The sequence below is a fragment of the Hyaena hyaena genome, unplaced genomic scaffold (assembly GCF_003009895.1).
Source record: "Hyaena hyaena isolate Hyena2069 unplaced genomic scaffold, ASM300989v1 scaffold_348, whole genome shotgun sequence".
Lineage (NCBI taxonomy): Eukaryota > Metazoa > Chordata > Mammalia > Carnivora > Hyaenidae > Hyaena > Hyaena hyaena.
Window position 1 is genome coordinate 834,628 of NW_024080981.1, and position 11,639 is coordinate 846,266.

Here is an 11,639-nt window from a genome sequence, read left to right on the forward strand (position 1 = left end):
CAGTGTAAGACTCCCAAAAATGTGCTTCTCTGTACAAACAAGGACACCACAAAAACTGTGAAAATCAACTTTTCCAGAACTCTGGAAATTAACCTAAGTCTTACAACAATCCAAAGAGAGCTTATTCCACAAAAATGACCAAACCTTAGCAAGAACAGTGAGTTCCTAATTCCATTTCCCTCCCATAGCTCCATTTCCAATATTAGCAATTTGTGTCCTCTATTTTTTTATTAACTTGGTTAAAGGTTTATCAATTTCATTCATCTTTTCAAAGATTTTAGTTTTATTGATTTTATCTATCTATTTCCAATTTTCAAGGTCATTGATTTCTGCTATGATCTTTGCTATTTCTTTTCTTGTTTCTTTTAGGTTCATATTACTTTTCTATCTCTAGTTTCCTATATCCAGAAAAATGAATTTTTATGCCTATGTTCATAGCAGTATTACAATAGGCAAAAGGTGGAAACAATCCAAATTTTCATTGACAGATGAATAGATAAATAATATGTGATGTATACATACAAAAGAATATTATTCAGCATTACAAACAAACAAAGTTCTGATACATGCTACAACATGTATGCACCTTGAAAACTATGCTAAATGAAAGAAACCAAACACCAAAGGACACATATTGTATAATTCCATTTATATGAAATGTCCAGAATGGATAAATTCATAGACACAAAAAGTAGATTAGTGGTTGTCATGAGACCTCAAGGAGGTAATAGGGACTAAATATAATGGTACAGAGTTTCTTTTCAGGTGATGAAAATACTCAAGAATCTGATTATGGTGATGGTGGCACACCTACCTGTGTGAATCCACTAAAAAAATACTGCATTGAATACTTTAAAATGATGGAATTTATTGAATACTTTAAAATGATGAATTATATCTCAATAAAATATACATGTACTATATAAAACATTAAATATGTGTATTTTCATATACTTATTTTGGTTTTGTTAACAAAATTACATATCATTTTATGATCTGCTTTGTCAGCATAATATGGATTGGAGGTATTTCACTTCATTAAATCTTTTTATGAAAAAATTTTAAAAGAACTGCTGATACAGCCAACAATATGGATGCCTCTCAAAAGCATAATGTTTACCAAAATTAGCCAGATACAAAGGGCTACATATTGTGTTACTCCTTTTAAAGAAATTTAAAAACGGGCAAAACTGATCTGCTATAATAGATGTTAGACTATGGAGGAGGTATGGATTGAGTTTAGGGCATGAAAGAGCCTTTTGGGGTAATAGAAGTGTTCTATATATACATCTGGAAGATACTGATATAAAAATGTGCATATGAGTGAAAATCCATTTAACTATCTACTTAATGTGTGTGCATATCATTGTATATAACCTGTAGTTTAATTAAAATTTAAAAACTACAGTGTGGCATTGTTGCAAGGCTAAACAAATAGACTAATGAAACAGACTAGACGGTCTAGAAAGAGATAGATACATAGATGACAGATAATTTTTATTTTTATCTGATTAACTAATTTACAACAAAGTGTCCACTGTAATTCATTGGACAAAGGTTGGTCTTTTCACAAAATGGTGATAAAATAGAAATAGGAACCATGACTATTTTTAAAAAATGAACCTTGACCCATACCTGACGCCAAACAAAATATTAACTCAAGATGAAGCATAGACTTAAATGTTAAAGGCAAAACAATAGTGTTTCTAAAAGAAAAGCTAAGAGAATATTCATTATATTAATCAGAAGTTTCTTAAACACAAAGCACAGTCATAAAAGAAAAAACTGATTAAAATGGACTTCATAATATTAAGGACTTTTGCCCTCAAAAAATAAAATTAATTGAGAGAGAGAGAAAAGGCAAACCACAGACTGAGAGACGATATTCATGAAATATGTATATGTATCCAGACTATGTATCCAGAATATATAAAGAACTTCTACTGTCAATAAGAGTACAGAAGCCTCAAATTTAAAACAGTCAAAATATTTGCTCAGATCCTTCACTAAAGATGATATCCAAATGGTGAATGATCATATGAAAGATGGTCAACATCATTAATTGTTAAGAAAATGCAAATTGAAAATACAATGAAATAGCACTAGACCCAGAATAGCTAAAATTAAAGGGCTGAAATTACTGAATGTTGGTAAGAATGCAGAGCACCTCAAGCATACATAGTACTGGTGCCAATATAATTTAGGTCAACCACTTTGGCTTAACTGACTGAGCCACCCAGGTACTCTAGGTCAACCACTTTGGAAAAATATTTGGCAGTGCCTAGTAAAACTAAATACACATATACTCATGACTCTGCAATTCCAATCCTAGGTGTATTTTCAAGAGCAATGAATCCATATGTGTACCAAAAGGCATGTATGAGAATATTCATAACAACTTTCTTCATAACAGCTCCAAACCAGAAAAAATAGCCCAGATGTTCATCTATAGTAGGATGGATTTAAAAATTGTTATATTCAGTACAATGGAATTATACACAGCAATAAAAAAGAATGTACTACTTCTACCCAAAGGAATGCATAAATATCACAGACAGAATGATAAGCAAAAGAACACAGATACAAAGAGGACATTCTTGGAGCACCTGGTTGACTCAGTCGGTAGAGCATGTGACTCTTGATCTCACAGTTACAAGTTCAAGCCCCACATTGGGCATGGAGTCTACTTAAAAACAAACAAACAAAACAAAACAAAACAAAAAGAGTACATTCTATATGCTTCCATTTAAATGAAGTTGAAGATCCAACAAATTAATCTAGCACCTTCTAAGTGCTCAAAATGTTTTATATCTTGTTTTCTGTAGTACCTACACAGATGTAAACATACATAAAGTTTTACTGAGTTCTACACTGAAGATTTGTGCACTTCACTGTATGTAAAATTATATCTCAATATAAAATGAAATTGAGACATACAAAAATGTTGATAGAAGCATTTTTCATAGTAGCTCCAAATTGGAAACAACCCAAAAGTCCATCAACAGTCCATCAACAGAATCAATAAATAAATTATGGTATATGTATCCTGTAGAGTACTACATTAAAATGAAAAAAAACCTGATAGACATAAAAACACGAATGAATGTCAAAGACATAATATTAAGCAAAAGAAGCCAGACTAATATATGATTTGTCAATTCTATTCCCAAAGAATTGAAAGCAGTAAATCAAATACTTGGAAATCAATGTTCACAGCAGCACGATTCATGACAGCCAAAAAATGGAAACAATCGAAGGATGGATGAATGGATGAACAAGATGTGATTTATCTATACGACGGAATATTATTCGGCCATAAAAAGAATGAAGTACTGACACCTGTTGTAACATGAATGAACCTCGAAGATATTATGCTCAGTAAAAGAATCCAGTCAGAAAAGGACAAATATTGTGTGATTTCACTTATATTAGGTTCCTAGAATAGGCAAATTCATAGAGATAGTAGAATAGAGGCTACCAGGGGCTGGGGAGAGGTAAATGGACAGTTATTATTTAATGGCTACAGAGTTTGTTTGGGGTAAAGAAATTCTGGAAATGAGTGGTGGTGATGGTTGCATAATGCTGTGAATGTACTTAATACCAAATGTTATGTTATGTATATTTTATCACAATTTGAAAAAGAAGAAATTGGATACAATAGAATACATACTATCTGCTGTATATGAAGTTCTAGAACAGACAAAATTAATGCATGGAAATAGAGGTCAGGAAAGTGGTTGCTTTTGGATGAAGTTTTGACTGGAAGAAGGCAAAAAGGAGCCTTCTGAAAGAATATCTACACCTTGCTCAGAGTGGTAGTTACATGGATGCATGCAGACATAAAAATTTGTCAAGCTGTCACTTTACAGCATGTACATTAGATTTCCATTTAAAAGGGGGGAAAAAGTAGAAGCTGGGGAAACTGTCATTTAAAAGTTGCTTGCATTTTTTTTTAAGCCCTCATCTATGGAGATTTATGCTCACCTGGAAACGGATTCTCTCCAGCGAAGTCAGCAAAACTGGCGCTTTTGTTCTCACTGGTGTAAAACGCAAAACCCAGCCTTGTCTCAGGGAGAGCTACAAAGCACCTTAAGCCTGACCACAGACATTCAGAGACCTGTCTTGGTTGCCCATGGTGGGTGTGATAAATCAGAGAGATGTTTATGCAGCTTCTTGGCTTTTGGGAGTGGAGAAGGACAGGGCAAGGGAAGGAGGGGCCGAGAGAAATGTCTCTTGGCTGTGTGCTTGTAGAACAAAGTTGTATGAAATATGGATATTTTTTCTCTCCCCTCCCATCTTACTCCTTGAGCCCCAGGACAATAGTAGCTCAGAGCACTGGAACATAGCACCTTGGTCTGAACACTTGTAATCTCACCCAAAGCAAAGCTCCTTGGGTGGTGGCCGAGAGGGAGATATGAAAAATATGGCAGAGGGTACTGGCTGTAGACCAGTTTGTGAGCACGTGAGGAAATATCCTTTCTGTGTGTTCTGGAATATCTGGCATAAATTTTGCACCGGGAGTCAGCCTAAAGTCCAGCAGTGAGTCTGGTAAGGCTCAAACCACTGTGAGTTGGGCATGAAAAGTTTAGATCACCTCAGTTTATACTCACAGTCTGGCTGAACCTGGGTAGAACAACTCCATGTGTATATATCTGTGTCTGTGTATATGTGCATGTTTAAGTGTACATATAACCTTAACAAAATCAACATCCTACTGTATATCATTTTGAATCCATTTTTATCTTTACAGAGCACTTTACTCGGGACATTTCTTTGTCATTAGAGATTCTTTTGAGACTGTGTTCCTGAGGTCAGGGAGACTTGCCCAGTGGCTGGGGCCTTGCCACCTATCTTCCGGCTGGAAAGGAAAACACCTGTCTTCCTGCCTTCCACTTCTGTGCCTCCCCCCACCCCCACCCCCAGCTCATGAGCTGTGTTACTTGTTCCCAGCAGCCTCTGAGGTTGTGACGTTATGGGGTCTCACTTCATGCCTTCCATAGGGATAAAAAAAGGGATCTGTTTTTAGAAGTCGTGGCAGGCAAAGTCCAGAAGTCGAAGAGTGGGCAGGGCAGGTCATCCAAAACCCAGGGAACCCTTCTTACCCCCACCCCACTCCAACCCTGCCACAGTTTGCTGAGTCAAGAAACTGGGGAGTCAAGAAGCTGAGCTTTCTATAGCAAGCTCATAGAAAGGATGGAACCTATACCCAAGTCTTCTGATTCCCCAAGGTCAATGCTTTCCCACCCACCTCCTAACCCGCCTCACAAGAAAGTCGGGAGGGGTAAGTGAATTTACCAACAAATCGCACACCAAAGCCACAAAAACACTTTTATTTAGTTGCTACCACAAATACAGAATCAAATTAAGGCAGTATAATACATTTCCTCTTATCCTTACAAGCTTTTGTACAGTAATCTTTGCTTTCTGTGTCCATTTGAATCAAAAGTTGAAATTTTTATTAAACAACTTTTTCTTGAATTCTAGAGAAAAGTCATTCCTTGGGCTGTCAGGTGTGCTGATACAAGACACAACCTAACGTTGTGGATCACAGAACCTTAGCCAAAGGCAGTGGGATTGGCTGGTGAGGCATTTTTTCCTCTGGCCTCCCTCCCCATCTGGGAGGCTGAGGGAAAAGGCAGGAGACAAACATGCTCTGGTGACTAGCTATTACCTTGAGTTCCCTTCTGGATGAAAATGAAAAATGTAAAAACTGATTATGCAAACATTCAGGCAGTCTAAAAGAATCTCTGAGGTAAAGAGTAGTTGTGAATTATAATATTAAATACATGCCTGTAATTGGTCCTAACAACCATAAATTTGGGTTTCGGGAGAAGAAACAAATGGATTTGTTTCTCTGGAACTAAATGAAAGAAAATTCTGGCAACTGTTTAAAAAGGTTAAGTGACTGCAAACAAGGTGACTAAAACTCAGCACTAATGTTTGAATTTTCATAAAACAGAAACAATTCAGTTTGGCCATATCTTTCCTTTTGCTATTTGAACTCATAGGCATAAAAATTTATTTTATTAAGAGCTTATCAAATTGTGTTCTTCAGATATGGGTCATAGCTTGTTGCTGAAATTCAGAAAAGAAACTGTTTCAAGTACTTGCACTTTATCGAAACTGCCTATCTGACTGCCATTAAAAGTACAATATAGAGTTACACATTTAGAAACATAAAGCTTTGCAGTCACATTTACTTACAGAAGCACTGCTCACCTACCCCTGGTGGGGAGGGATGAGAGAAGAAAGCAGGAGCTAAGAGAAGGAAATGAGGAGAGAGGAGAAAAGGGGGATACAGGAGTGAGAAAAAAATCAACTCTAAAATTTTAAGGATCACTGTTGGCTCACGGTCAACTATAGGATGAAAGGGAGGCTCAGAAGAACAGATGTCAAACTTGGGGAAAATGTTGTCTCTAAAATAGCAAGCGCACACATGCACACACACACACACACACACACACACACACACACTTTTTCAAAGTATGCTATATGAAGAAGGAGTACGCCTACAAGGTGGATATAGCTTACACCATGTCTGTGAGTCCATGTCTGTGTGTGTCTGTGTGTAGGTGCAGTAAGTTATCTCATTTTGAATTACATATTCTAGACAAACTTGAAGTGGACCACTTCCCGGCCACCCCTAAGAGCATTATTCACAGAGCCATTTCATCAGAATCAACTTCCACATCAATAATCACGATCTTATGGTAATCATGGGTAGTGGGGTCGGGAAGCTGGCAGGCAGCAGCAAACTCCAGTGGGCTGGCAGCAGACTTGGGAGACCCACTGGCTGAGCTGCAGACAGGCTCAGAGATGTCAGTGACGTCACACTCAAAGTGGCTGGTAGCAGTGGTCTCAGGGTGACAGGATGCAGCGAGCTCAGGGTGGCTGGCAGCGGCAAGCTCAGTGTGGCCAGCAATTGCTGGCTCGAGGTGACTGGTGGCAGTAGGCTCAGGATTACCAGCAGCAGTGGGCTCAGGATGGGTGGTAGCAGGCTTGATGTAGCAAGTCGTGGCTTTAGGGTAGTTGGTGGCAGGGCTGAAGGCAGCCTTGGAGTGACTACTAGCAGGAATGTGGTGGCCAGTGACAGGCTTAGGGTGACTGGAGGCAGGCTTGAAATGGACAGAGTCAGCCTTGAAATGGACAGAGGCAGGCTTGAAGTGGACAGAGGCAGGTTTAGGATATACAGTGGCAGACTTGGGGTGACCAGACATAGACTTGGAGTGGCCAGAAGCAGGCTTGCAGTGGCTAAAGACAGACTTATGGTGGCCAGAGGCAGATTTGCAGTAGGCAGAGGCAGACCTGGAGTGGCCAGAGGTTGGTTTGGGGTGGCCAGAGGCACACTCAGGTTTGCCAGCTGCAGCATCACCAGGTAGTGGAACATTCCGGACATTCATTGGCACTTCCTCCACAGCAGGACAGGCACGGGCATGCTCTTCTTCATGGGCTTGTTCACGGGCTTGGTCACGGGCACGCGCACGGGCACGGGCCAGGGCCCGGGCTTCCCGAGTCTCACGAACATCAGTGATGAGGCCAGAGAGGAACAGGATAGGGTGCCGCATAGCATGGAAGATGGTCCAGTATTCTCTTCGGAAATTCTCATTGAGGAGCCCGTAGATCACCGCGTTGAGGCAGCTATTGAAGTAGGCTATGAAGTAGGCTGCAAGATAAAGCCAGTTGGGGATCTTGCCTGCCATCTCCTTCGGACTGACAGCCACCAAGACAGTGAGCACGTTGATAGGGCACCAGCACACCGCAAAGAGGAGGAAGATCACAAACATGGTTAGAAAATTGCGAACCTCAGCAAGCTGGTTGTCAGGATTCTGCCCAGCCGGCTCCCGGGCTGCCAGCACTTTGGTCCAGATCCTCACGTAGCAGAAACCCACTATGAGCAGGGGGAGAAGGAAGTGGATGCAGACGATGGTCACAGCAAAGACAGGGTTGTTGAGATAGTTGAAGATGCAGGTGTAGGTGCGAGGATCATACTCGATGGTGCCAATGTACATGTTGGGCAGGACTGCCAGGACGGCCATGACCCAGGTGATGACCAGGTAAATGCAGGTGTTGCGCACGCTGAAGATCCGCTCGTACTGGAGGCTGTGGCAGATGTAGCAGTAACGATTGATGGCAATTGCCATGATGTTGAAGATAGAACCGACCACACTCAGCCCTGTGATGAATCCAACCATCTGACACTGGATCTTGCTCAGATCCCAGCCCCCAATGGACATGGCATGCAGCATCAGAGGGTAGGGGTAGATGGCCACCAGCATGTCAGCCACAGAGAGGCTAACGACGAAGATGTTGCCTGAAAAACAAATCAGGGAAAGGAAGAGGGGGAAAAACAGAGAAAAAAATAAACGGTTAAGTATGGGAATGTAGAAATGTAAGGCACAGGAAAAGGCCAACTGAAGTGGTGACAATTTAGAATTCCACAATTGTTTTAAAGAAATAGTCTTGTGTTTTTGTTTTTATTTGCCAGCATGCCCCAGATTATTCTGATGCGCAGCCAGGTTTGAGAGACCTGTCATTTGAGCACCGTTTTCCTTTCAACAATACTATGTCTGCTTTGGGGGGGGAAGAACTTATGTCAGAAAGCAGTAAGCACAGACGCCCTTTGCGGAACCCTTCATATATACGGACATGCTGCCACCATCTTAGACAAAAACAAAATGCAAACTTTTTCCCTAAGGGGGGGGGGAGATAGGGAGGGCAGGGAGAGGGGCGTAGAGGTCAGCTGGAAGAAGCTATGGGTAGAAAGTAGGTTGCAGATGTGGGGGGAAGGGAAGAGATTGGAGGAGTGTCAGGAAGCCTCACCACCACCACCACCGCTCCCCGCCGGGAAAAAATGAATGAGCCCAGCGTTTTTCTAGCCTAGCGTTGCTTTTAAAACGCAAACGTGTCTAAGAGAACAGTCAGGGAAAGACCCTTAAAGGCCGTCGTCTTCTTAAGAAAACGAGATCAGACAATAATCTATCACCAAGCCCAGTAAGTACTTACCATTTCCGAGGTAGCCCTAAGACTGAAAACTGAGGGGAGGGAGGGAAACCCTGTAAAATTTAGTCTGAGACCAAAAACAGTGAGTAGAGAGAAAAACAATCAGGAAAATCCCGGCAAGGATTAGCAGAAGTGCCTGCTTCCTTCGGGTCCAGCGCAGAGCCCCGAACCCGCTTTTTGAACGCCCAGGGTAAAGGGTTTTCCGCTCCTGCCCTGAACTTTACTAGAGCCTGCTGCTAAACAAGAAAGTGAAGAGGGGGAGTTGGCCCCCAGTCCTGTTTTATAAGGCATCGGTAAGAACATTTTTGTAAAACCTGACCAAAAAAAAAAAAAAAACGAGGCCAAGTACAGGCGCAGAGCCCCCCCCTTTTTTTTTTAAACACCTCATTGCTAATTAGCATTGACTTACCAAAATATTGCAGGTTATCTTGGACTAGGATTAAATGAGCACTTTTTAAAAGGGCAAAGGAACAGTTCCTTCTGCGTTCCTGCCAGCGCTGAACGCCGGCCTCAGCACTTTCTACCCAGAGGTTCTTTTTAGCGTTTTCCCTCAAAGAAATGAATTGGGAAAAGAAAAGTGGAAAAGACAGAGGGAAAAGCCGTGAAAACAAAACCACAACAACCGTAAAAACTTTTATTTGAATCATAGAAGGAAAGAATAAGGAAAAAAGGAAAGGGCGGAAGAAGAAGGAAAATGGGCTTCGCAGGCGGTCCTTGGGGGCTCTCTGATCCTATTAGTGGAGCGAAGGTGAGGTCCGAAGGTGCAGCCCCACGTCTCCAGGGGACCAAAGTGAAATCAGACACACCCACCAGAGTGTAAAGGAAAACTTTTAATGTCTGTGTGCCCGTGAGTGCATTTTGAAACTTGGGTGGTACTTGTGATTCCTCATCCCCTCAAAGGAATCCTCCAAACACAGACTGCTTCCTCTCCCCCGCGCCCCGCCCGCCGGGTCCTAAGGGTACCCGACTCTCTCCCCCTGCCCCCTCTCCCCCTCAGCCCCCTGACGCCCGCAGGCCGAGATCCCAGCAACGGAGACCCAGAGCGCCGCCCTCTCCCTCCCCGGACCCGCGCGAGGTGTCCGGACCCCTTTCCCCTCCCCTCGCGTCCTCCGCCCCCTCCCGCCCAACCTGCAAAAGGGGCTCTCGGCTTTGCAGAGGCCGCCGCCCCCCCGCCCCCCACCCCCGCACAGGTTGCTGTGCCCTGAGGCCTCCCACGCCTCCCCCAGCCCAGCTCGCAGCCAGCCCCTCCCTTCGGCACCGGCGCGCCGCGAGGGGATTCCTGATCGCCGCCAAACCCCATCCCGGCTGCCTGCGCTTTGCAGTCTCTCTGCGTCTCTGGCCGCCCCTTCAGAGCTCCCCGAGCCCACCCCTACCCCAGTCATCCTCGCCCTTTCTCTCTTCTGTCCGCCACCCGCCCTGAGATGCCCAGCTGCGGGACCTCTCCGCCGCCCCTCCCTGAGACGCCCCAGCACCTCGCTTACGGACTTCGCGATCTCCGCTGCCGCTGCCGTCGCTGCCACAGCCAGCTGCGCCCAGACCTCCGCTCCGCTCTCTCCGCCCTGCGCCCTGCGCCGAGCGGACAGAGCTCGGCTCCGGCGGAACCAGACCACCCTGCTCCGTACTCAGGAACGAGGGTCTGCGCTCCGCTGCCCGGGAGCTGCGTGGGTGCCGCCCTGGAGCCCCAGAGCCGCAGCCGCTGGGGCTCGGCGGGTTCCGGGCGCCGCCGCTGCGCTCACGTAAGCGCCGCCACGGCCGCCGCGGCCGCCGCGAACTTAACTTTCCCGGAGCGGGTTGCAACATTGCGGCTCCCTCCGCAACTATTCGGCCCGCGCTGTCTTCGCGCCACCACCTCGGTGGCCTCTGGCTCGGCGTGCTGTCCCCAGGCGGTGGCCGAACTCTCCACTCGGGTGTCGGGTCCCTCTCTATCACGTCTCCGACGGGGAAGGGCTGAGCGGTCTGCCGCGCACCGCGGGACCCGGGCTTTGCACTTGAATGCCAAAAGCTTATTTTCCCGAGGTCCCTCAGCTTTGGGAAGCTCTAAATTTATGGGGCTCCGGCAGAATACCACCGCCCAGTTTCTCGGGGAATTTGACGGTAGGGACACTCAATGTGAGGGTACTGTCCAAGCGTTCCCTATTTCAGGCGCCCAAACGAATGACCGAGGGTTTGCAAGTGGCTGCGTGCTAGGTAGGAAGAAGGAAGGGTGACTTACCAGAATTTCGAAGCTTCTTGTTCTTTGTCACAGCTAAGATGACCATGGAGTTGCCGATCAAGTCAACGACGATGGTGATAACCATTGCGCAGAACATAAAGATGATTAGAGCCGGGGGGTAGTCTGGCTGCGGCAGCTTACAGCTAATGCAGCCGTATGGGGTGGGAACCGCTAGGGTAGGCCCCATGTTGCTGCCGGAGTCCGGAGTCCGTTAGGCTCTCCCAGCCGGTCAGGAGAGCGAACGCCGGCTCTGTCACCAGGAGCTTCTCGAAAAAGATGTTTCCCCTCCGAGGACCAGAGCACGAATGACAGCCACCCGCCCCTCTCCGATGAGCTTTTAAAGCCTCAAGAGGTGGCTAGCCCCACCCCAAATCCCTCCCCCCGACCAATCAGAGCTGCCCAACCCCCCCCCATTTGGTTTCCAACT

At 44.8% G+C, this 11,639-nt stretch overlaps 1 protein-coding gene across 1 annotated transcript; it reads right to left on the reverse strand.

Moving 5' to 3' along the window:
* Nucleotides 1-6,656: 6,656 nt before the first annotated feature.
* Nucleotides 6,657-11,399, reverse strand: GPR50 (G protein-coupled receptor 50). The gene is made up of 2 exons (XM_039249874.1): nucleotides 11,213-11,399; nucleotides 6,657-8,311 (listed from the first exon to the last, which is right to left on the reverse strand). Exons 1-2 carry the CDS (start codon nucleotides 11,397-11,399, stop codon nucleotides 6,657-6,659), a joined length of 1,842 nt encoding a protein of 613 aa, XP_039105805.1.
* Nucleotides 11,400-11,639: the final 240 nt, after the last annotated feature.

Bases quoted from the DNA above. Each gene is read 5' to 3' on its own strand.
- GPR50 (XM_039249874.1), bottom strand. From the start codon at position 11,399: ATGGGGCCTACCCTAGCGGTTCCCACCCCATACGGCTGCATTAGCTGT. The intron at 8,312-11,212 runs GTAAGTCACCCT...TTTGTTTTTCAG, and splicing joins CAAGAAGCTTCGAAATTCTG to GCAACATCTTCGTCGTTAGC.